This window comes from Erinaceus europaeus, chromosome X, assembly GCF_950295315.1.
Source record: "Erinaceus europaeus chromosome X, mEriEur2.1, whole genome shotgun sequence".
Lineage (NCBI taxonomy): Eukaryota > Metazoa > Chordata > Mammalia > Eulipotyphla > Erinaceidae > Erinaceus > Erinaceus europaeus.
The window spans coordinates 85,989,714-86,014,727 of record NC_080185.1 but is presented as its reverse complement, the minus strand read 5'-3'; the positions used below and the strand labels follow the sequence as shown (position 1 = coordinate 86,014,727).

Below are 25,014 nucleotides of genomic sequence, written 5' to 3'. Positions count from 1 at the left end.
GGGCTTTCGCGCGGCCAGGAGGCGTAGTTGTTAGGTTGCCAGGGTGCGGAGTAAGGAAGGAGGTTTGGGCCCGGCTCCTTCTTGTTGCCTAGCAACGTAAACCTCCCCATTCGAAGCCCTATGAGTCTTCGAGTTGGTGGTGCGCCTAGGACACAGCGACTTTGCGGATCGGAAGAAGCGAGTGTCCGGAGCCCACACTTCTGAGACGTGTCAGAAGGCGCAGTAGGGTTATGCCCTACAGTGCAAAAAGGTGGGAACTTGACTGCGTTTAGGTCGGCTGGAAGGCTCAAACAAAAATAGGGGCGTGAATCAGAAGGACCCCAAGGAACAGCAGAGGACTAGGAGAAGGCGGAACAGGGGCCAAAGGGAACACCTTGCTTTGGGTGGTGTAGAATTGAAAATGGAGTGAGATGGAGTAGAAAAACATTCTGTATGAATCTCTGGGCCCGTAAACTAGTGTTCTCTAGGTCTATACTTTTCTCCATCCCATGTACTCCTCTCCATCGCCCTCTGCTTCATTACTTTCCACTTTGTCAGCTCTGTTTTCTACATCTGTCAACCTGTTGCCCTCCTTACTGTTGCCTCTTTTTCTCTTCTGTCCCTTTCCCTAATCTGTTTCCCATCTATTCCTCTCCAGTCCCACATCCTCCATCAACTTATACTTGCTCATTACTAAGGCCATGACCTTAGAATTCAAGAAGCTTTAAATACTTGTCAAATTTTTCCCTTCAGTGATTTTATATTTGTGGTGACAGATGGAATGGGTAAACTGGGATGTTGTGCTTAGAGCTGGACACAGAACAAGCCTGACTGTTGCCATAGCCATTCTATTGTTGTTGTTTTTTTTAAATAACGTTTGAAGACCAAAAAGTTTTAAAGATAAATCAAGGAAGGTGAGAAAGCCTGGTTTGTGTAATTTAGTAAAGAAGCCATAATTGAACTTCAACTGGAAGAAACAAGATCAGGCTTTGAGGTATAAAATGACCAAAGGGGATGGGTAAATAGCATAATGATTATGCAAAGAGACTCTCATGCTTGCGGCTCTAAATTCCCACGTTCAATCCCCACACCACCATAAACTAGAGCTCAGCAGTGCTCTGGTAATAAATAAATAAATAAATAAATAAAATACATTCAAAAAATAAACTGACCAAAGGTGCAGCTAGGGAAATCACTCAGTGGGTAGGGCACAGGAATTCCACTGTGTGGCTCTTCTCTCTCTCTCTCTCTCTCTCTCTCACACACACACACACACACACACACACATTAAATAATGTGGTGAAATAACTCATTTGGATAGTGTGCTGCTTTGCCAAGTGCATGACATAGATTCGAGTCCAACCTCCATTGATTGCATTGACAGAAACGCTACAAAAGTTCCCAGACCAAAAAAAAAAATCTTTATGTAAATACACACATTGAGAAAGAGTTATCCTAATACTTATTAGTAAGGGAAGAGTAACATTCTAGATAGTGATTTCCTCAGGCTAAGAATGAGGGAGAAGAGGACCAGCAAAACAGCTCACCTGGGAAGGCATCTGCTTTATTATGAGCACGACCCAAGGTCAAGCCCAGTCCCTGTTGCATTAGGGGGAGCTCCAGTTGCTGTGCTATCTCTCGTTCTCCTCCTCTGTCTCTATCTGAAAAAGTCAACCCTGAGTAGTGAGCAGTGAAACCCCAGTAACAACAACAACAAAAAGAATGAAGGACAAAGAACATGAGCACTCCAATAATATTGATCATGTTCCATTATGGTGGAAAATTGACTCATGTATTTTATCATGATTCCATATGTCTATATATCTATATATATATTTTTTTCTTCTGTATGTATTATTTCACAGTCACAAAAATGACTTTTAAAAAGGATCATAACTAGCTATGGGATATTGCTCCAGACAAAGGAACAAAGGAACACTATGTATAAATGTCCCGAGGCCATAGCAGTTGTCCTGTTAGAGGACTTTTAGAAGACATTAGTGTGCCTGGATTTTGAGCAAGGAAGAGACAGGATAAGATTTATGTTTACAAAGTGGTTTTTTGGCTATGGCTTTCACTAACTCATGTGCCAGACGTGCATATTCCAAAATGTGGAGGAAAAACAAGTAAATTTAAGCCCTCTAATCTATGTTATAAAAGTAAAAGGGAGGGAGTCAGGCGGTAGCGCAGCGGGTTAAGCACCTGTGGTGCAAAGTGCAAGGACCGGCGTAAGGATCCCAGTTCAAGCCCCCGGCTCCCCACCTGCAGGGTAGTCGCTTCACAGGCGATGAAGCAGGTCTGCAGGTGTCTTTCTCTCCCCCTCTCTGTCTTCCCCTCCTCTCTCCATTTCTCTCTGTCCTATCCAACAACAACGACATCAATAACAACAATGATAACTACAACAGCAATAAAAAGTCAACAAGGGCAACAAAAGGGAAAATAAATTAAAAAAAAAAGTAAAAGGGAAGGGGAGGGTGGTGGCACACCTGGTTGAGCACATGTATTACAATGCACAAGGACCCGGGTTCGAGCCCCTGGTTCCCACCTGTGGGGGAAAGCTTTGCGAGTGATGAAGCAGTGCTGCAGGTGTCTGTCTCTCTCCCTCTCTGTCACTCCCTTCCCTCTTGATTTCTGGCTGTCTGTAGCCAATAAATAAAGATTTAAAAAAAAGTAAAAGGGAAATAGTGGTCCTGTTTCCTGAAATAGTGAAGACCAAACAGTGTATAATGTGAAAATGTGGGTATTATGAATGAGTGAGGCTTGGAAATGTGAGAAGTCAGGTCTTGAAGATCCTTATAAATCTAGTGGTGAGAGTGGGTGGGTGGGTGGAGGCTTTATCTTGTCAACACTGGGGAGCCATTTGTTTTTAAAGCTATATTTAAAAGTTCTAAGCTCAGGTATGTCATGGTCAAATTTACTTTCAGAAAAATCTCTCTGGTTGCCAGTGCGGAGAAAGAACTAGAGAGAGTAACATTGGAGCAAAGGAGGCCTGGAAATGTTATCAGGCACCAGATAATGTGGCCTGAATTACGGTAGTGACTGCGGAGATGCAGGACATAGATATGAAATATATGAGGAAGTAAAAATCAGTAGGGATCAATACATGGTAAAATGCAATGGGGGAGTAGGGGCTGGGTGGTGGCACACCTGCTTGAGTGTACATGTTACAGTACGCAAGGACCCAGGTTTGAGTCCCCCATCCCCACCTGCAGGGGGAAAGCTTCACGATTGGTGAAGCAGTGCTGTAGGTGTCTCTCTCTCTCTCTCTCTCTCTATCACCCCCTTCCCTCTTGATTTCTGCCTGTCTCTATCCACTAAATCAATAAAGATTTTAAATATATATTTTTAAAAAATGCAATGAGGAGAAAGAAATGAGGTAGGAGGATAACCAAGAACGATGGTCAACAATGATTTTTTTATTCCCGCCTCACTATTGTTCCAGATGTACAAGACAGATCTATCAGTAGATCCCAAGGAAGTTGCAGCCATCCAAGCTAGAAGAAATCGAGAAAAGGACCGACAGGCCCGATTCTTCAATGTTCGGACCCGAGTTATGGGGGTGAGTAGGCAGTGAGGACTTTCTCAGGTTCAGGACCCACCTCACTCTTGCATTCTGGAAAAGAACACAGCAGTGCCCTTTACAACCTCCTCCCTGATTTGAGTGGCCCTGGGGCATAAAGAAAGGAGAAGGGGAAAAGGCATTGGTCACCAGTGTGTGGGAAGGGTCTGGGAAGGGAGCTAGGAGTGTAGGTAGGGGATATGGCTGGGGGAATAGGAGTTGGTTGATCCTCCTCAGCTCTGGGCCAAGTGACCTGGCTCTCTGGAGACAAAAAACATGGAGTCAAATGTGTCTAAGGAATGATTAGTATTGCATATGCCTATAGTGTTTCTGGAATATTGCATTGAAAACTGTTAACTGGGTGAGAGGCAGAGATAGAAAGGACTGACACTCTTCACTAAGCAATATTCCCTTTTGTGCCATTTGAAGACCTTTTAAATAAATTACAATAAAAATAAAGATAATAGGGGCCAGGCAGTGGTGCACCTGGTTAAGCGCTCACATTATAGTGTGCAAGGACCCAGGTTCAAGCCCCTGGTCTCCACCTTTAGGGGGAAAGCTTCAGGAGTAGTGAAGCAGGGCTGCAGGTGCCTTTCTGTTTCTCTCTCTCTCTCTTTCTATCTCCCCTTCCCTTCTCAATTTCTCTCTGTCTCTATCCAATTATTAATAAATTAAAATATTTTAAAAATAAAAGTAGTATGTTGGGAGTTGAGCGGCAGCACAGCAGGTTAAGCGCAGGTGGTGTAAAGCACAAGAACCTGCGTAAGGATCCCAGTTTGAGCCCCCGGCTCCCCACCTGAAGGGGAGTTGCTTCACAAGCAGTGAAGCAGGTCTGCAGGTGTCTATCTTTCTCTCCCTCTTTCTGTCTTCCCCTCCTCTCTCCATTTCTCTCTGTCCTATCCAGCAACAACCTCAGTAACAACAATAATGACAACAATAAGACAAGGGCAACAAAAGGGGAATAAATAAATAAATAAATATTTTAAAAATAATATGTTGATAGTTTAAGAAAAATAGGCTGCTGGGCAGAGAGTAGATAGCATAATGGTTATGCAAAGAGACTCTCATGCCTGAGGCTCCAGAGTCCCAGGTTCAATCCCCTGCACCACTATAAGCCAGAGCTGAACAGTACTCTGGTAAAGAAAGAAAGAAAGAAAGAAAGAAGGAAGGAAGGAAGGAAGGAAGGAAGGAAGGAAGGAAGAAAGAAAGAAAGAAAGAAAGAAAGAAAGAAAGGTTGCTGAGTGAAATGGATGGGGGGAGAATGAATACAACATGGTATTCTGGAAATGACACATCATACCCTTGCTCAAGAGCCATGTGTGATATTTATTATATGTGTGGCTTTGGATAAGTCACTTGATTTCTCTAAACTCCAGGTTCCTTTATTGTTATTGTTATTTTATTTATTTATTTATTTTGCCTCCAGGGTTATTGCTGAGGTTTGGTGCCTGCACTAAGAATTCACTGCTCCCAGAGGCCATTTTCTCTACTTTGTTGCCCTTGTTGCTGTCATTGTTGTTATTGCTGTTGTTGTTGTTGGATAAGACAGAGAGATATTGAGAGATATGGGGAAGACAGAGAGGGGGAGAGAAAGATAGACACCTGCAGACCTGCTTCACCGCTTGGGAAGCGAACCCCCTGCAGGTGGGGAGCTGGGGGCTTGAACCGGAATCCTACTACCGGTCCTTGTGCTTCATGCCATGTGCTCTTAACCCACTGCACTACTTCCTGGCCCTCCAGGTTCCTTCTTTATAAATTGAGGCTAAATAAAGGAAATGTTGAGATGAGTATTAGGATATGATGGCAGCTCTGAAAAATAGAACACAGTGCCTGACCAAGTAAGTAGGTGATTAAGTGACTGAGTGATATAATTAAGATGCAGGTGGCAAGCATTTCCTCAGGGCCTGCTCTGTGCCAAACACAGGGTTGGGCAATAGGGAAGGGTACAAAGCAGATCTAATGTCAGTCTTTTTTTTAATATTTATTTATTTTCCCTTGTGTTGCCCTTGTTTTTTTTTATTGTTGTTATAGTTATTATTGTTGTTGTTATTGATACCGTCATTGTTGGATAGGACAGAGAGAAATGGAGAGAGGAGGGGAAGACAGAGAGGGGGGAGAGAAAGACAGACACCTGTAGACCTGCTTCACTGCCTGTGAAGCGACTCCCCTGCAGGTGGGGAGCTGGGGGCTTGAATCAGGATCCTTACGCCGGTCCTTGCGCTTTGCGCCACATGCACTTAATCTGCTGCACTACTGCCCAACTCCCCTAATGTCAGTCTTATCAGTAACATGCTCACAGTCTAATGGAGGAGACAATCAATAAAGGAGAACTTCAGTATAACAGTGTACAATGGGTCTTAGAGTCAATGGGAGCAGTAGCCTGTCTGAGGGATTAGGAAGGTGAGCCTGAGTTGGGGTTTAGGAACAAATAGAAATATGGGCAGAGGGGAAGAAAAGGATTTTTCAGGTAGAGGGAGCAGCTGGATGAAAGGCTCTCAGTTACAACCTAAGATGTACAGGGAACTGTAAGCGTAGAACAGCCAAGTATAAGAAATGGGGAGAGGCGGAACTAGTGGTGGCACACCCAGTTAAGTGCACATAGTACCAAGCACAAGGACTCAAACAAGGATCTGGGTTCGAGCCCTCGGCAGGGGGGAAGCTTCACAAGTGGTGAAGCAGATGTGCAGGTGTCTTGTCTTTCTCTCCCCTTCTCAGTCTCCTCCCCCCTTTTAATTTCTCTCTGTCCTGTCCAATTAAAAAAAATGGGGGAAAAATAGCTGACAGGAGCCATGGATTCATAATGCTGGCATCAAGCCCCAGCAATTACCCTGGAGGAAAAAAAGGAAGAAGAGAAGAAGACAGAGAAGGAGAGGAAGAAAAAGAGAAGAAAAGAAAAGAAAAGAAAAGAAAAGAAAAGAAAAGAAAAGAAAAGAGGGAGAGGGCACTGAAATGAGCTTGGAAAAGGAACTAGAAGCTAGATCATTGAGAGACTTACAAACAAAGCTCAGATAGTGGAACATTATTCAGTAGGCATAAGGGATCTGAAGGAGAACATTCAAAAGCAGTTTCTGTGAAAGCACTCCAGGTCCCTGCTGGACTCCTATCCTGACCTAACTCGTTTCTTTGAGATCAGGTGGATGTTGAAGCCTTGAATAAGCAAGTGGAAGAGCGAAAGCTTCGGGAGGCAACAGAGCGGAACAAGGAGGCAGCTCATGGTAAAAGTCCAAGAGCAGGGGCAGCCAAAAGGGAAAATAAGGGGCTGAGTGGGTTGAGGTGGGGTAGTTCTACTTTAGGGTGGGACCTGAGATCTGGGATGTGATGGCACAAACCAGAAGGACTTGGGAGCAGAAGCCATATTAAGTGGATTTTGACCCTCCATTGGTGCATTCTCCATGCCCCACCCTCTCCCCCCACCCCAGGTACCACCCAGGTGCATTATGATCTGGTAGCCCAGATGCTAGAAAAGGAACAGGCAGAACGGACACGCCGTCTGGCTAAGAAAGTCCAAGAATATCGAGAGCAGAAACAGCAGCTCAAAAACAGGCGTGAGTTTGACATTTGGGACCCTAATCAGTTGCAGAAAGAATATCCAGCCCGTCTAGGTGACAACGATCTCCGCTGTGGTCCTGCCAGTCTTCAGTGCTTCGCTGGAGAAGACCTGGATAGGACCACATTCCTGAAAATGCAACAGGAGCAGTTTCGGTACAACCTGGACAGGCAGGTGCAGGAACAACAGCAAGCCAGAAATGATGAGAAGTCTGCAGGTAAGCAAGCCAAGCTCTTCAGGCTGAAAGACATGAGGAGTAGGTAGTAAGAAGCTGTCCTGTGATGGGTACAGCACTTATGAGGTCAGAACTGTGTTGGGGACACTCAGTTACCCCTAGGGTGGAGGCTAAAAAGTGAGACTGAACAGACCATATACTTACTTACTTACTTACTTACTTACTTATTTACTTACTTCCTCACCTCCTTTAGTAGCTGCCATTGTGGCCACTGGTCCCAGACACACTTAACAGCTCTGTCACTTGCTAGCTGGTTTGGACAAACTAATATTCTTCTCTGTACTTCATTTTGCTCATCTCTAAAACAGGGGTATATAGGAGGGTGGGAAGGTGACACACTCTGTTCAAGCCCCCAGTCCCCACCTGCAGGGGGAGGGAAGGGAAGTTAGCTTCATGAGCAGTGGAACAGTGTTGCAGGTATCTCTCTCTCTTCCTCTATATCTTCCCCTCCCCTCTCAATTTCTATCTTATCACACACACCAAGACAAACAAACAAACAAACAAAACAAAACAAAAACAGCTTCCAGGAGCAGTGGACTCATCATGCAGATAGGTATCGAGCCCCAGAAGTAACCCTGGTGGCAATAAGAAACATAATGAATTGGGGCTCAGTGGTGGCACACCTGGTAGAGAGCACATTTTACAATGTGCGATGAACCAGGTTCAAGCCCCCAGTACCCACTTGCAGGGGGAAAGCTTTGCAGGTGGTGAGACATTACTGCAGGTGTCTCTGCCTCTCTTCCTCTCTCTCTCTCCCTTCTTGATATCTGGCTGTCTCTATCAAATAATAAAATTAAAAAAGAAACATAATTAATCAAAATGAAATGGGAGTATGAGTCCATACCATGTATAACTTATATGAAAATGGAATGATTCATTCTATGTAAAACACCACATGCTTCAGAGCTCAGTGACCAGTAGCTACTGTTACTCTGTTACTACATCTAGCCAGATTTTTCTCTTCCATCCAAGTAAGCTCTTGAAGGGCAAGAGATATTTCTTACCTACACATACTGCTTACCATTCAAATTATCCCTCTTTTGTTGTTCTACATACCATGAACGTGACTAATCATGAAAGTATGTGTGGCATTATGTCTTCTCTACAAAGTGTCAGCTAGCTGAAGATGAACCACGTCTGTCATTTCAACTGTGTATCCCAGTTGTCTACTACAGTCTCAGCCACAGTGTAAGGAATTTAGTAAAAAGGGGGGTAGATAGCATAATGGTTAGGCAAACAGATATGTTTAATTCCCCACACCATCATAAACCAGAGCTAATCAATGCTCCGGGGGAAAAAAAAGGAATTTAATAAATCATTGTCAACCAAAATGAGCAGGACAGATAGCCTGTCTTCTAGGAGTCTACAAATAACCAAGTCTTCTAGAAATTCACTGCAAGTAAGAGAAGATACAAATCATTTCGGCCAAGGAAATAGCTTAATTGTTTAGAATTGACTGAAGTAAGGACATAGGGTCTCTTAAATCTGTTATAACTGGAAAACAAAGACAAGGTGTTTCATAGGGTCAGGGAACAGAGTAGGGAATTTTTCAGGGAGGAAGAAAGGGAACATCTGTGCAATCAGCTTTTGGCATCAACAGTAGTCTGGATTAAGTTATCTGGTGGCTGCAACTTCTTTTTAAAAAAAAAAACTTTATTTTTCCCTTGTTTTTTATTGTTGTAGTTATTGTTATTGACGTTGTAATTGTTAGGGCAGAGAGAAATGGAGAGAGGAGGGGGAGAGAAAGATAGACATCTGCAGACCTGCTTCACTGCTTGTGAAGTGACCCTCCTACAAGTGGGGAGCTGGGGACTCAAACCAGGATCCTTAAGCCATTCCTTGTGCTTCGCGCCACGTGCACTTCACCCGCTGCGCTACCATCTGACTCCCTACCACCTGACTCCCTGGTTGCAACTTCTTCAAGGGTATTTGCTTCTGAAACACAAACTCACAAATTTCCCCAGTGTCCCTGAAACGTATGACATCAAAATAATGTGTCGTGCTCGCTTCGGCAGCACATATACTAAAAAACAATATATAATGCGTCAGAAAGCTTTTTTTGCATCATAGAAACAGGGAGTTCTGAGCATGAAGAAAGCAGTAGGCTAACAAAGACCCAACAACTCTAGTTATATCTCACTATAAAGAAAAGGGGGCATTAAAACTGTAGGAGTTCATTTAGTGAATGGTGAATTAGTGAATAAAACAGACCAAAAAAAAAAAAATCCTTCCTTTAGAAACGTCACCCTCTAGGGAAGAAAGAAAGAGACAACACAAAATAACTAAACAAAATGTAGTGTCTACTGAATGGTGTGGCAAATATTGAGAGAAATAAATCAGGACAGGAAGCAGGTAGGCTGCCAAGCTTAAGGGTCTTTCAGAGGGCAGTTAGTCATGTGTGAACAAAGACTGGAGGGCAGCAAGAGAGATGAACCAAGGAATGCTCTACAAATACTAAAATAGATTATATTATAGCTGGATTACAAAATAACAGTATTGTTCATGCTATAACCTATGTCTGAATGTCCATGGCTTTCTACCTGTGTACATAACCTAATTCAAAGATACACCCCTCCAGGAAACTTCACTCCCCCACCCAAAACTTTCATAATACCTTGTATGCATCTGTTACAGCTTATCCCACACCCCTACAATTAGGGTATTATGCCCCCCTCCAAAGGAAAAAAAAAACAGACACAGACACACAACTTGGACAAATTACTAAGTGAACAAGGAAGGCAGGAGATAAATAGTATCCTGGTCATATTTCTATGTAGATCTTCTCAATGACAAGCTGCGCCTAGCCATGGAGATGCGAGCTACCCAGCTAGCCAAGCTGGAAGAGTCCTGCCGTGTGGCTATGATGGTTGCTATGGCCAATGCCAACAAAGCCAAGGTATAACCTGAGTCGCCCATTATACTGGGCTCTCCTCAAGCCCTTGAACCAAATTCTGAGGAAACCTTAAGTCACCTCTTTTCCTTCATAACCCTTCTCTTATCAACACCAGCCCTCTCATCCACCTGAGGACTTCCCTCCTCACTGAAAGGCCCTCTTAGAGCAGATACCTCTCCCCATATCCAGACTTAGGATTACTTGGGAACAGAATGTGGCACTCCTTCCCACAACCTCTGAATCTAAGGACTTCCAGAGAGCAGGGGAAATCACTGCCCATCCAACCCCTCTCCCCAACCTTAGGTCCTCCAAAGGATGTATCTTTTTTATCTCTTCTCGAGATGGAGGAGAACAGGGCCGTATTATCTCTCCCATCTTGACCGGGAGTCCTCTGGGGTTGTACACCCAAGCATGATTATTTGGGGGCCCCAACAGGCAGCTGAGACAACTGCGAGGCAGCAGCACAAGCATAAGCGTGAGCAGGAGGCCAACACCAAGGAGATCCAGAAGCAGGTCACGAGTGACCTACTGACTGAGAACCCCAAGGTTGCTCAACACCCTATAGATCCTCACCGAGTCTTGCCCTATTGCTGGAAGGGCATGACTCCAGAGCAGAGAGCTGCCATCAGAAAAACCCAGGAGGTACAACGCCATGAAAAGGAGATACAACGCCAGTCTGAAAAAGCACTGAATACAGAGTGGGAAAACCAGGCCATGTGCTTGACGAAGGCAGCGATGGAGCTAGAAGAGCAGGAAAAGGAACTATGTGCTGAATTTCAGAGGGGCCTGGGCTCCTTCAACCAGCAGCTGGCTCATGAACAAAAAGCTCAGTGAGTTCTGTGGATTGGTAGTGGGAATTAATTCCAGAGGAGGGTGGCGAAGGGTGGGGAGGATCAGGAAAAGGGAAAGCTGATCAGCTGAAGCCTCTGAATTTCTTTTACAGTCAGAATTATCTGAATTCAATCATCTATACCAATCAGCCTACGGCCCAGTATTTCTTACAGTTTAACACCAGCAGCCGCTAGGCCAGGATGGTCATCTCTCCTTTCACCCCATCAAACTCACAGAGGAATTAAGAGAAGCAAACACTGAATTCCCATTCCGTTGTAGGAGAGAGCTAAGCTGGTATCCCTATCTTTCACCCTAGGTAATAAAGCTATTCACTAAAATCAAGGCCACGTGTTGTATTAGGACACAAAAGGTATGAGGTGTGTTGCCTTTCCCACTCCACCCCCGGGATATAAGCATCCAACCCTCTCAGTCTTCACCCAGTCACCTTTCTTCCCAATGCCAGTTTCTCCAGCACACAGCACTCCTTGTGAGAAATAAAAACTTTATTAGGCACAGTGAGTGACTAGTGAACCAAGTTACAAGATAGCTATTGCACTTCCTCATGGATAGGAAAGGCAGTGTTCTTCTGCCTTCCCCCTTCAAGGTTGCAGGCGAATGGCCCCATCTAGCCGGATGACCTCTCCATTGATGAATGGGTTCTCAATGATGGCCTGTACCAGATGAGCATATTCAGAAGGGTCACCCAGTCGGCTAGGGAAGGGCACTTGGCTGGCCAGGAAGTTTCGTACTTTCTCTGGGAGAGTGGTTAGCAGTGGGGTGCCAAATAGACCTAAACAAGACAGCAAGAGTCAGAGGTCTACCTTTGCTATCATGTTTACCCAGTCCCCCTCCACTCCAACTTAGCTCTACTTTGTGGTGCTTCCCTATGGTCCCAAGACAGAAGGTGGTAAACACTTCCCCCTCTCAATCACCCACAGACCCTCATCTGACCCCAAGTGTGGCAAGGAGCATATGTGTCTACCTGGAGCAATGGTCATTACTCGGATGCCCATGGGAGCCAGATCTCGAGCAATAGGCAGTGTCATGCCCACTATGCCCCCTTTGGAAGCAGAGTATGCAGCTTGTCCAACCTGGAGAAGAAGTAGAAGTCATATGTGGGAGGGCCCCAAGAAGTCACTGAGAAGACAAAAGCCTTTATCCCTGCCCACACACCTGGCCCTCAAAGGCAGCCACACTAGCAGTATTGATGATGACCCCACGTTGGCCTCCTTGGTCTGGTTCATTTTGGCCCATCTCACCAGCCGCCAGGCGGATCACGTTGAAGGTACCTAAAAGATTCACCTGTAGGGAAAGTAAACCCATAGTGTAAAACGAGACAGAAGCAGCCTTTTTGTCTCCTAAAAACTCTAGGGGTACCCACAGCCAGACACATCTTACTCCTATCCCTACAGAACCTCCAAGGTCTTACATTGAGAACTCGCTGGAAGTCCTCCAAGGTGTGAGCCTGGTTCCTCTTTGAGTTGTACGTCCTGATGGCCACTGCAATGCCAGCACAGTTGATTGCCACATCCACACGGCCAAACTTTGTTTTTGCTAAATTGAGGGCTGCTTGCACTTCTTTCTCTGAAGTCACCTTCAAAGAGAGAAGTGGATAATACACAGAGAAAGGGGGAGAATCTAGAGGAGAGGGCAGGTGGGCAGGTGTAGTCTTTTGAGTTACAACAGAACTATGTAAACAAAGGAGAGACAAAGAGAAAACTCTAGAGTAGGGCAAAGGTATACTGGGTTCTGCATGGCAGTGTTTCAACATTTTTCAAATCTACATCCTGTTGATAAAGTCACATTTCCCTGGCGATAATCAATTGGTATGGATCAGAACAGTGTTTTGAAAAGTTATAGGAAGATTAACACTCTGTGCCCCCAACTGCAAAGATAATTCTGTCAAGTTTTAATTTCTATAGTTTGTTTCATGAAAAATGGTTCAATGGGGGCCAGGCAGTGGCACACCTGGTTAAACGCACACATTACAGTGCACAAGGACTCAGGTTCAAGCCCTTGGTCCCCACCTGCAGAGGGAAAGCTTCACAAGTGGTGAAACAGGGCTGCAGGTATCTCTCTGTCTCTCTCCATCACTATGTCCCCCTCCTCTCTCTCTCTGCCTCCAGGGTTACTGCTGCCTGCACTGCGAACCCACTGCTCCTAGAGGCCATTTTTCCCCATCTTGTTGCCCTTGTTGTTATTGTTGCATTGATGATGTTGTTGGATAGGACAGAGAGAAATCGAGAGAGGAGAGGAGGACAGACACCTGTAGACCTGCTTCACCACTTGCGAAGCGACTCCCCTGCAGGTGGGGTGCCAGGGGCTCGAACCGGGGTCCTTAAGCTAGTCCTTGCGCTTCATGCCACATCCACTTAACCCTCTGCACTACTGCCCCATGCCCGACCCCTCCCCCTCCTCTATTTCTCTCTGTTCCTATCCAATAAATAAATAAAAGTAAATAAATAAAAATTGTTCAATGTATAAATACAAAATTACAGGGCAAAATTTTTTTTTCAAACCACAACACTCAAGGATTCTGACATGTCCAATTTTATTCCATCCTACCGCATTGGTGTTAAGAGAATGCTCACTACCATTGTGCCTGTAGCCTCAAACTAAAGGGAGAAGGAGATGGGTCCACGGCCTATATAGCTGTCACTATTATGGCATTGAGCCTCATGGGTTTCCAGGCAGATGTCTGTGACCTTAAACACACTCTGGGAGAGGAAAGGTGAACTCACATCAGTTGGGGCGAAGGCACAATTCTTCCCTAACTTCTTGGCCTGGGCCTCCCCATCTGAGTTAGGCAGGTCCAGAAGTACAGCAGTGGCTCCTTGCCCCACCAGTCGCTCTGCGGTGGCCAGACCTAGACCTGAGGCTCCTCCTGTTATTATAGCGACCAGGCCCTGTAAAGAGGGGCACAGTCAGACGTTACACTGCAGAACACCCCCCTTTCATCAGCCTGTTCATTAGCCCTTTCTCCAATGAATCTCCAGATCACCCCGAAAGGTGACCCTACTTTGGTGTGCCTGCTCTCGTCTCTGGATATATCCGCTCTCCTTCCCCCACCCAGGCAGCCAGACCAGTCACGCTGCACATCAAGTGTGCCTGAGAGTTGACCTTCACCTCCCGAGCCCAACCGCCTTTGTATCTGGCCTGGATAAGACATGAGTCTTTCTCCCAGCGCCAAACTCGTCCCCCTAGTATTACAGCTGCGCCGTCGCAGCCAGTGCAACAATGCAAGCTGCAAAAATAAGCCCCACTACCTTCACACTTTTACACGCGGCGGCCATCTTTTCCCAGTAAGTCTAATGGGAAGCCTGTCGGCGCTTCTTCATTGGCTGAGATGGAGTCAGAGGCGGGGCCGAAGAGAGGTGGGCGGGTCGCAGCGCGAGAAGCAGGGGTCGGAGCCTACCGCTTGTTTCCCCTACCAAGAGGACAAAGGCGAGAATGATTTCACCAAGAGGGAAGTAACCAATAGCTGCAGCACAATACCACTCCACCCACCGCCCTCTCTATCCGGTCTTTGGGCAAGTGGCCAACTGGCAAAGTGGGGGATTAGGGTGGAAGGAAGCAGGGATATTAAAAAAATTTTTTTTAAATATTTATTTCCTTTTGTTGCCCTTGTTGTTTTATTGTTGTAGTTCTTATTGTTGTTGATGTCGTTGTTGGATAGGACAGAGAGAAATGGAGAGAGAAGGGGAGAACAGAGAGGGGAAGAGAAAGACAGACATCTGCAGACCTGCCTCACCGCTTGTGAAGCGACTCCCCTGCAGGTGGGCAGCCAGGGGCTAGAACCGGGATCTTTCCGCAGGTCCTTGGGCTTTGCGCCACGTGCGCTTAACCCTCTGTGCTACCGCTGACTCCCATCAGGGAGGTTTTTTTAAAAAAATAAATATTTACTTATTTATTTTAAATTTATTTTTTTATTTAAGAAAGGATTAATTAACAAAACCATAGGGTAGGAGGGATACAACTCCACACAATTCCCACCACCCAATCTCCATATCCCATCCCCTCCCCTGATAGCTTTCCCATTCTCTATCCCTCTGGGAGCATGGACCCAGGGTCATTGTGGGTTGCAGAAAGTGGAGGTCTGGCTTCTGTAATTGCTTCCCCGCTGAACATGGACGTTGACTGGTCGGTCCATACTCCCAGTCTGCCTCTCTCTTTCCCTAGGAGGGTGGGTCTCTGGGGAAGCTGAGCTCCAGGACATATTGGTGGGGTCTTCAGTCCAGGGAAGCCTGGCCGGCATCCTGATGGCATCTGGAACCTGGTGGCTGAAAAGAGAGTTAATATACAAAGCCAAACAAATTGTTGAGCAATCATGGACCCAAAGGTTGGAATAGTGGAGAGGAAGTGTTGGGGGGTTACTCACTGAAACTCTAGTGTACTTCTGCTTTCAGGTATATATGTTGCAGTACTTTATGGATACGTGTGAACATATGCTCTCACTCACAGAAACTGGTGTATATCTGGGTTTTGGGACTTTGTTAGAAAGTGAACCACCTGAGATGGAATTAGAGAATACGATGAAAGGAAAGGTCTCACCCAAGTAATGAAGCTGAAAGGTTGTCATTCCACACGTGAAGTCTCTGGACATAGTCTGAGCTGAAGCATGTTGAGGTGGCAATCGTTGTGTTGATTAGGTTGCGATCTGCAGCTGCAATATTATTTGATATGGATTGGGAGAGGCATGTGGGAAATTGGGCCCTATCTTAAGGTTCCAGGACTGGGGAAAATATAGGCTCTATAGTGGAGATGTGAGGTTCCTGCTGTCTTAGGGTTCAAAAAGACAATGGATAGTTAATGTTATCATCACATTATTTGGTAATTGGGTTAACTTTGAAAAGTCCTTTTGTTAGGGTTTGCTGTACAGAACCCAGTATCTTGTATGTAGCTGTGCCATTGGTTGCTTCTGATCTACTTGGTCTAGGCTTTTGAGAGAGTCCACATATCAATTACACAGCCTATATATTATTTTTTTTTATTTTTAAATTTTTTATTTATGAAAGGATTAGTGAACAAAAGCATAAGGTAGGAGGGGTACAACTCCACACAATTCCCACCACCCAATCCCCATAACCCACCCCCTCCCATGGTAGCTTTCCCATTCTCTATCCCTCTGGGAGCATGGACCCAGGGTCGTTGAGGGTTGCAGAAGGTAGAAGGTCTGGCTTCTGTAATTGCTTCCCCGCTGAACATGGGCGTTGACTGGTCGGTCCATACCCCCAGTCTGCCTCTCTCTTTCCCTAGTAGGGTGTGTCTCTGGGGAAGCTGAGCTCCAGGACACATTGGTGGGGTCTTCAATCCAGGGAAGCCTAGACAGCATCCTGGTGGCATCTGGAACCTGGTGATTGAAAAGAGAGTTAACATATGAAGCCAAACAATTTGTTGAGCAATCATGGATCCCAAGCTTGGAATAGTGGAGAGGAAGTGTTGGGGAGGTACTCACTGCAAACTCTAGTGTAATCCTGCTTTCAGGTATATATTTTGCAGTAGTTTATGGATACGTGTGCACATAAGCTCTCTCTCACAGAAACTGGTGTATATCTAGGTTATGGGACTTTCTTAGAAAGTGAACTACCTGAGATGAAATTATAGTGTACTATTAAAGGAAAGGTCTCACCCGAGTAATGAAGCTGAAGGGTTGTCATTCCACACGTGAAGTCTCTGGATACAGTCTGAGGTGAAGCATGTTGAGGTGGCAATCGTTGCTTTGGTTAGGTTGTGGTCGGCGGATGCAATATTATTTGGTTTGGATTGGGAGATGCATATGGGAAAGTGGGCCCTATCCAAGGGTTCCAGGACTGGGGGAAGTAGGGGCTCTGTAGTGAAGATGTGAGGTTCCTGCTGTCTTAGGGTTCAAAAAGACAATCAATAGTTAATATTATCATCACATTATTTGTTGATTGGGTTAACTTTGAAAAGTCCCTTTGTTATGGTTTGCTGTACAGTACCCAGTATCATGTATATAGCTGTGCTATTGGAAGCTTCTAATCTACTTGGTCTAGGCTTTTGAGAGAGTCCGCATATCAAATACATAGCCTATATATTAAAAAGACTCAGTCTGTGTTTTAAAAACTTCGAGACATACAATTAATTTTCCCCCTCTCATATTAATTAACTAGTGATTTATATGGCTACACTTTACTAGGAGTGTACATAAACACCATTGCCACCACCAAAAGACTGTGTCCCATCCCACCCACCCACCTCCACCCCCCACTGGCCCAGGAAGCTGCATGTCTACCCCTCACCACAGGGTTTTTACATTGGTGCCCTACTTACAATTTGGTCAGGTCCTGCTTTTAATTTCCCTTTCAGATCTTCTTTCTCAACTTCTGTTGATGAGTGGGATCATCCCATACTCATCTTTATCTTTCTGACTTAGCTCACTTAACATAATTCCTTCTAGCTCTGTCCAAGTTGGGTCAGAGAAGGTGGGTTCATTGTTCTTGATAGCTGTATAGTATTCCATTGTGTATATATACCACAGCTTTCTCAGCCACTCATCTGTTGTTGGGCACCTGGGTTGCTTCCAGGTTTTAGCTATTATGAATTGTGCTGCTATGAACATAGGAGTACACACCTCTTTTTGTTTGGGTGTTATGGAGTCCTTGGGGTATAACCCCAGGAGAGGAATTACTGGATCATATGGAAGGTCCATGTCTAGCCTTGTGAGAGTTTTCCAGACTTCTTTCCACAGAGGCTGGACCAATTTACATTCCCACCAGCAATGCAAAAGGGTTCCTCTGTCCCCACATCCTCGCCAGCATTTGTTGCTGCTGTCCTTTTTGATGTATGCCATTCTTACAGGATTGAGGTGGTATCTCTGTGTTGTCTTCATTTGCATTTCTCTGACAATCAGTGACCTAGAGCAGTTTTTCATATGTTTGTTAGCCTTTTGGATCTCCTCTGAGGTGAATGTTTTGTTCATATCCTCTGCCCATTTTTGGATGGGGTCATTTGCTTTTTTGTTGCTAAGTTTGCTGAGCTCTTTATATATTTTGGTGATTAGTTTCTTGTCTGATGGCATGTGAAGATCTTCTCCCATTCCGTGAGGGGTCTCTTTGTTTGTTTAATAGTTTCTTTGGATGTGCAGAAGCTTTTCAATTTGATGTAGTCCCATTGGTTTGTTTCTGCTTTAGTCTTCCTTGCAATTGGGTTTGATTCATCAAAGATGTCCTTGAGGTGTATGTGGGAAAGTGTTTTACCAATGTTTTCCTCTAAGTATTTGATTGTTTCTGGTCTGACATCCAGGTCTTTGATCCATTTGGAGTTGATTTTTGTTTCTGGTGAGATAAAGTGGCTCAATTTCGTTCTTCTGCATGTTTCAACCCAGTTTTCCCAGCACCATTTATTGAAGAGAGCCTCCTTCTTCCATTTAATGCTTTGGGCCCCCTTATCAAATATTAGATGTCCGTAGGTGTGGGGATTTATTTCTGGGCTCTCAATTCTGTTCCACTGGTCTGTGTGCCTATTTTTGTTCCAGTACCATGCTGTTTTGATGATGATGGCTTTATAATATAGTTTGAGATCTGAGAGTGTGATGCCTCCATTTCTGTTTCTTTTCCTCAAGATGGTTTTGGCAATTCTAGGTGTTTTCAGGTTCCAGATAAATGACTGTAGTGTTTGTTCTATTCTCTTAAAGAAGTTTGGTGGAACTTTGATGGGTATTGCATTAAATTTGTATATGGCTCTGGGGAGAATATTCATTTTGATGATATTTATTCTTCCAATCCATGAGCATGGGATATCTTTCCATTTCTTGGTATCAGTTTCTATTTCCTTGAGTAGCAACTCATAGTTTTCAGTATACAAATCTTTCACTTCTTTGGTCAACTTTATTCCTAGGTATTTGATTGATTTTGCTGAAACAGTAAATGGGAGTGATTTCTGGATGTCTTCTTCTTCAGATTTAGTGTTTTTATAAAGAAATGCCACTGATTTTTGTACATTGATTTTGTAGCCTGACACCTTGCTATATTGCCTAATAACTTCCAGTAGTTTTCTGCTGGATTCTTTAGGTTTTTCTATGTATACTATCATATCATCTGCAAATAGTGAGAGCTTGACTTCTTCCCTTCCAATCTGTATTCCTTTGATTTCTTTCTCTTGCCTGATTGCTATGGCAAGAACTTCCAATACTATGTTGAAGAGTAATGGTGACAGTGGACAGCCCTGTCTAGTCCCCGATCTGAGGAAGAATGCTTTCAGCTTCTGTCCATCGAGTATGATGTTGGCTGTAGGTTTGATATACATAGATTCCACTACCTTGAGGAATTTCCCATCTATTCCCACTTTTTGTAGAGTTTTGAGCATGAATGGGTGTTGGATTTTGTCAAAGGCTTTCTCTGCATCTAATGAGATGCAGAGATAATGATAATGATAATGAGATAATCATGTGGTTTTTGGCTTTGCTTTTATTGATGTGGTGAATGACATTGATTGACTTATGGATGTTGAACCAGCCTTGCATTCCTGGGATGAATCCCACTTGGTCGTGATAAACAATCTTTTTGATGTGCTGCTGTATCCGGTTGGCCAAGATCTTGTTTAATATTTTGGCATCTATGTTCATCAGAGATATTGGTCTGTAGTTTTCCTTTTTTGTTGTGTCCCTATCTGCTTTTGGTATCAGGGTGATGTTGGGTTCATACAAGGTGAAAGGGAGTATTCCTGTTTCTTCAATCTTATGATAAAGCTGGCTTTGAAAGTGACTGGGATCCATATGGATTCAGTCGGCTAGGAAGGATCGTCAGTTTCCCCAATGAATGGGTACTCACGAGATGCACCACGGGAAGGTCGATCCAATGCATCCCAATGCATTGGATCCAATGTATCTGGCAACAACTCACGGAAAGTCTGAACTTCACCCACTCAAGTAGGAAGGCCTGGAAGCTTCTTCACAGACTGGGTGCCGGTAGCCAACCCCCTCCCGTCTCCCATCCTCCCGTATCTCCAAACTCAGTGGCTAGTCACCTAACTCAAGTTGGACATGCTAAGATAGACCCAATCTGGAAAAGAGAAATTTCCCATGAGTGGTCATCCCACCTCCGGTTATCTTGTCCATCTCCAAAACTCTCTCCCTTTACACTGTCTGAACTGGAAGACGCTTTGAAGAGGGTTAAACCGAGAACAGCTGCTCGCTATGATAACATCACCCCAGAACTCATTCTTAATCTGGGTCCCGCAGCAAAGAAGTGGCTCGCTTCATTCCTGTCCCACATCTTGGAATCTGAGTCTATGCCCAAAGTTTGGCGTTGTGCGAAGATCATAGCGGTTTTGAAACCAAAGAAAGACCCAACACTGGCTGCCAGCTATAGACCAATTTCTCTCCTCTCCATGTGTTACAAACTCCTTGAGAGGCTGCTTCTGTCACGTATTTCTCATCTTACAGAGAAATTCCTATCACCCGCCCAACCTGGTTTCCACCCAGGAAGATCTACCTGCGAACAAGCCCTGGCCCTCTCAACTTACATTGAAAATGGATTCCAGAAGAATTTAAAGACGGGTGCTGTCTTTGTTGATCTCACAGCAGCCTATGACACGGTCTGGCACCGTGGTCTCCTAGTCAAGATCTCAAGATGCCTGCCTCCATGGGTGGCCAACACTATATCGTTTCTTCTCCAAAACAGAAGATTCCAGGTGCATCTGGGTGACAAGTCTAGCAGATGGAGACTTTTCTCAAGTGGCCTCCCCCAGGGCTCTGTTCTGGCTCCTACGCTATTTAATATTTACATCAATGACCTCCCAGAAACTTCTTCAAGGAAGTTCATCTACGCCGATGACATCTGCTGTGCAACTCAGGCATCCAAGTTCGACATCCTCGAGGAAACACTCACGAAAGACATGTCTCTGATACCTGATTACTGTAAAAAATGGCGACTAATTCTTAGCACTGCAAAAATGGTATCATCTGTTTTCCATCTACACCATGCCTCGGCCTCGCGTGAGCTTAATGTGCAGCTTGGCGATACGAGAATCCGGCATGAAGCCCAACCAGTCTATCTTGGCGTTACTCTCGATTGCACTCTGTCATTTCACGAACATCTCATAAAAACTGCAGCAAAGGTGGGCGCGAGGAATAACATCATTGCAAGACTGGCCAGCTCCTCATGGGGCGCGAGCGCTTCCACACTACGATCATCCTCTCTGGCATTATGCTATTCCACTGCAGAATACTGTGCCCCAGGATGGTTCCGTAGCCCCCATGTCCACTTGGTCGATTCCAAATTATATTCCTCCATGAGGATAATTTCTGGAACCAACCGTTCCACCCTGGTTCCATGGCTGCCAGTTCTTAGCAACATCACCCCGCCAGATATTGTCGGGATGCTGCATCATCTAAGTTCATTTCCCATGTCTACGCTCGACCAGACCTGCCAATATACGCGGATATCTTTGCCCACCCTGTCCAACGCTTGACGTCTCGTCACCCAATCTGGTCCCCTACGCCTACACTGAACTTCTCTGTTCCAGACTCTTGGAAACAGAGTTGGCAGTCAGCTGAGGTAAAGAACAAACACCTCATCACAGACCCCTGCAAGCGTCAACCCGGCTTTGACCTAGCACATTATGATTGGGCCCTCCTCAATCGCTATGGAACAGGCCATGGCCAGTGCGCCGCTATGTTCCATCGCTGGGGAGCCAGAGACGACCTGAACTGCCCCTGCGGCTCCAGACAGACTATGACTCACATGGTCAACGACTGCCACCTCTCCAGATTCAAAGGAGGTCTCGAAACTTTACATCAGGCTCAACCTGACGCTGTTGACTGGCTACGGAAGAAGGGCAAACGCTAGAAGTAGAAGAATGGAAAAGCTTAAGAAGTATGAGTACTAACTGTTTCCTGAAAGTTTTGTAGAATTCGTTTGTGAAGCCATCTGGTCCAGGACTTTTGTTGTTGGGGAGATTCTTAATAACGGCTTCTATTTCTTTGTCTGTGATTGGTGCATTTAGGTTTTGTAGTTCTTCTTGGTTCAGTTTTGGAAGGGCATATGTTTCTAGGAATTGTTCCATTTCTTCCAGATTCTCTAGCTTGGTGGCATATAGTTCTTCATAGAAGTTTCGCATGATTTTCTGGATTTCTGTGGTGTCAGTTGTGATATCTCCTCCATCGTTTACAATTCTATGAATTTCAGTCTTCTCTCTTTTTTGTTTGGTGAGTCTGGCTAGCGGTTTGTCAATTTTGTTTAATCTTTCAAAGAACCAACATTTGGCTTCATTGATCTTTTGTATGGTTCTCTTATTTTCAATCTTGTTTATTTCTGCTCTAATTTTAGTGATTTCTGTCCTTCTGGTTGTTTTAGGGTTCCTTTGTTCCTCTTCTTCTAAGTCCTTGAGGTGTGCAGTAAGGTCGTTCATTTGAGCTTTTTCTTGTTGTTTAATATGTGATTGTATGGCTATAAGTTTCATCAGGGAGTTTTTTTTTTTTTTTAAAAAGCACCTTTTACCCAGGATTCCAAAGAATTAAAAATAAATAAATATATTTCTCATAGCATATCTGAGAGACGCCTACATGCCAGGTTCTGTGTGGGGCTGCTAACATGCTTAGAGGAATAATAAAAGTTCCGTGCCTTCTCGGAGGACACAGTGAATTAGGAAAAAGAGATTATTACAAAAACATAGACATGGACAAAGGTAAGGCTGGAGAATCAATTTCTAGAATATGGGCATGGAAATTCAAAGATTTGAAGATTCAGAGAGCTGGCACAGAGAAAAGAAAAGGCAGAAAGAATCGTAGTGGAGAACCACAAAAAAGGAGCTACTAGGAGTAAGATAGATCTGCTGAGAAGAACAACTCCATAGAGGTGTAAACAAGTAAAAACATTTTCCAGTAGTTCAGTATTTGCTGCTATCCCCTGTCTGTGTCTAATCTATATTAAACTCTAAAACTCAGATCCCACATTTCCCAATGAACCTCAATCAGAGATTGCTATTTAAGACCGAAGTCTTTGAACATTCAGGAATACCTTCCTTTTTTCAAATGTATTTTTTTTTAAAGAAAAGTCCTGGGAGTGGCACACCCTGTTGAACGCACACACTACCATGCCCAAAGATTGGGGATCAAGCCTTGGTCCCTACCTGCAGGAGGGAAACTTAACAAGTGCTGAAGTGGTGCTGCAGGTGTCTCTCTTTTTCTCGCCCTCTCTATCTTCCCCCCCCTCTTAATTTCTCTTTGTCCTATCAAAATAAAATAAATAAAAAGAAAACAAATTAATGAGAGGGAGAGCAGAGCACTGCTCCACCATAGGTGCTGCCAGGGACTAACCTAGGGTCTCATGTATGTAAGTCCTGCACTCTATAGCTGAGCTACCATCCCAATCCCTTTAGAACTTATTTCAACCAGCATTACAATCAGAGTCTTGATCCCACCTAACACCCTACTTAGTTCATCCATTCTGACTTATTTCTACACTTTCCTACAAATTAAGACCTTCAGGCTATAACTTCATTTATATTTGCTTTTTTTTTTTCACAAAGATTTATTTATTAGTGGGAGGGAGGGAGGGAGAAGAGAAGAAAGAAGAGAATGGAAGGAAGGAAAAAAGATAAAAAAACAGAGCTCCACCACTCTGGCATATATTAAAATGCTAGAGATTAAACTCTGGACTTCAAGATTTTACATCCAAAGCTCTAGCCACATGACCACCTCCCTGGCAACTTTGGTTTACATTTTTCAGTAAGCTCTGTGATTCTGTCTGAAGCATTTCTTCCATGGTCTTTCCCACTTAGGAAAAGCTGTGCCCTGGACCTTCCTTTTTGTTTGCTTGCTTTGTCTTGTTTGGTGATTGTGGGGGGTTTCACTGCTATGAGCTGACTTTTTTTCAGATAGAATATTTGAGACAAAGACAGAGAAGTACTATCTGAGCTATCTCAGACCTAGGTCACATGCTTAGCAAAGCAAGAACCTTCCCAGGTAATCTATATTGCCAATCTCATCCTGATAACCACCATATTGATGGTCACTACACCATATTCTTCAAAGGAGTTAACACCAGATTCACCCTTTTTCAGCTACATAATGTCTTTTCAGCATTTTATAACACTCTGCATTGGACCTAGTAGGCTCCAACCACAGTGGCCCCTTTGTGCTCAAGTTGGTATTAACTGTTGCCTCTGATTGGAATGTTCCAGTTCTGATCTTTGTATACCTACTTTTCTTGTCACTCAAAACTAATCTTAACTGTCACCTCCCTTCTCTAACCACTCAAGGTACAATCACCTAGTCACTATCCTGTTGAAGTCTCTGCACAACCCTTACAGGTCCATTATTATTTCTCCCCCAAACTTGGGGTCAGATGTGTCTTGAAATTCACATTTTTTTCTATTTTTGAAAGAAACCATATACATACCCACTGAGGAATGTCTAAAGAATCACTTTTAGTTATACATTAATATTCTATAGAAAAGTACAGATAGTTTCATGATACTTCAGGTCATGTTTTCTCATCTAATGAGTTTGGGTTACAAAATATGAAAAAAGAACCCAATTTTATGCTTTGAAGAACATTTGGCATGGATAATTATGCCTAATGGCTTTTGCATTTGTACCTTTGTCTAGCCTGGCTTCTTTGTGGACATGGTTCTATCCCTCTTGGAAGGTAAGCACCCAAGATGTCAGGGTTGTGGACTGCCAAGAACGTTCCCTTATTCTGTAACTGTGTGCTGGAACATATTAGATAGTTGGTTAGGAATGTGTGTGACAATTCTGGGACAACTTGTGGGTGCAGTTTAATAATATCTCCATTGCTTAACTCCAGGAACATTTAACCCCTCTCTACTTTAACTACCTCTAGTTAGGTTATATTATTAATTTTTCATGCTCTGGAATGACTTCTCTATTTCCCCAAAATCAGCACATCTCTCACTCGAATAATATTCCTCCACTTATCTCAGGTCTTCTCCCTTCTGTCACTTTTTAAAATTTTTTAAACTTATTTATTGAATGAAGACAGACAGAA

At 44.2% G+C, this 25,014-nt stretch overlaps 2 protein-coding genes across 3 annotated transcripts; one reads left to right on the top strand and one right to left on the bottom strand.

Moving 5' to 3' along the window:
* Positions 1 to 26: 26 nt before the first annotated feature.
* On the top strand, positions 27 to 11,386 carry RIBC1 (RIB43A domain with coiled-coils 1). Its single transcript, XM_007530843.2, has 7 exons — positions 27 to 250; positions 3,422 to 3,538; positions 6,672 to 6,753; positions 6,958 to 7,302; positions 10,098 to 10,216; positions 10,649 to 11,043; positions 11,157 to 11,386. The coding sequence occupies exons 2-7, from the start codon at positions 3,422 to 3,424 to the stop codon at positions 11,236 to 11,238; spliced, it is 1,140 nt and encodes a 379-aa protein (XP_007530905.1). The 5' UTR covers positions 27 to 250; the 3' UTR covers positions 11,239 to 11,386.
* A 143-nt stretch (positions 11,387 to 11,529) lies between these two features.
* On the bottom strand, positions 11,530 to 14,440 carry HSD17B10 (hydroxysteroid 17-beta dehydrogenase 10). 2 transcript variants are annotated; one of them, XM_007530841.3, is made up of 6 exons: positions 14,311 to 14,440; positions 13,786 to 13,950; positions 12,474 to 12,638; positions 12,218 to 12,346; positions 12,027 to 12,135; positions 11,530 to 11,834 (listed from the first exon to the last, which is right to left on the bottom strand). In XM_007530841.3, exons 1-6 carry the CDS (start codon positions 14,335 to 14,337, stop codon positions 11,644 to 11,646), a joined length of 786 nt encoding a protein of 261 aa, XP_007530903.1. In that variant the 5' UTR covers positions 14,338 to 14,440; the 3' UTR covers positions 11,530 to 11,643. The 2 variants fall into 2 exon arrangements, with proteins under 2 accessions (XP_007530903.1, XP_060039500.1); XM_060183517.1 differs by lacking the exon at positions 14,311 to 14,440 and adding an exon at positions 14,064 to 14,228.
* Positions 14,441 to 25,014: the final 10,574 nt, after the last annotated feature.

Bases quoted from the DNA above. Each gene is read 5' to 3' on its own strand.
- RIBC1 (XM_007530843.2), top strand. From the start codon at position 3,422: ATGTACAAGACAGATCTATCAGTAGATCCCAAGGAAGTTGCAGCCATC. The intron at 6,754-6,957 runs GTAAAAGTCCAA...CCCCCACCCCAG, and splicing joins GAACAAGGAGGCAGCTCATG to GTACCACCCAGGTGCATTAT. The intron at 7,303-10,097 runs GTAAGCAAGCCA...ATTTCTATGTAG, and splicing joins AAATGATGAGAAGTCTGCAG to ATCTTCTCAATGACAAGCTG.
- HSD17B10 (XM_060183517.1), bottom strand. From the start codon at position 14,213: ATGTCTTATCCAGGCCAGATACAAAGGCGGTTGGGCTCGGGAGGTGAA. The intron at 12,347-12,473 runs GTAAGACCTTGG...CTTTCCCTACAG, and splicing joins ACTTCCAGCGAGTTCTCAAT to GTGAATCTTTTAGGTACCTT. The intron at 12,136-12,217 runs GTGTGTGGGCAG...CTTCTTCTCCAG, and splicing joins TGGCTGCCTTTGAGGGCCAG to GTTGGACAAGCTGCATACTC.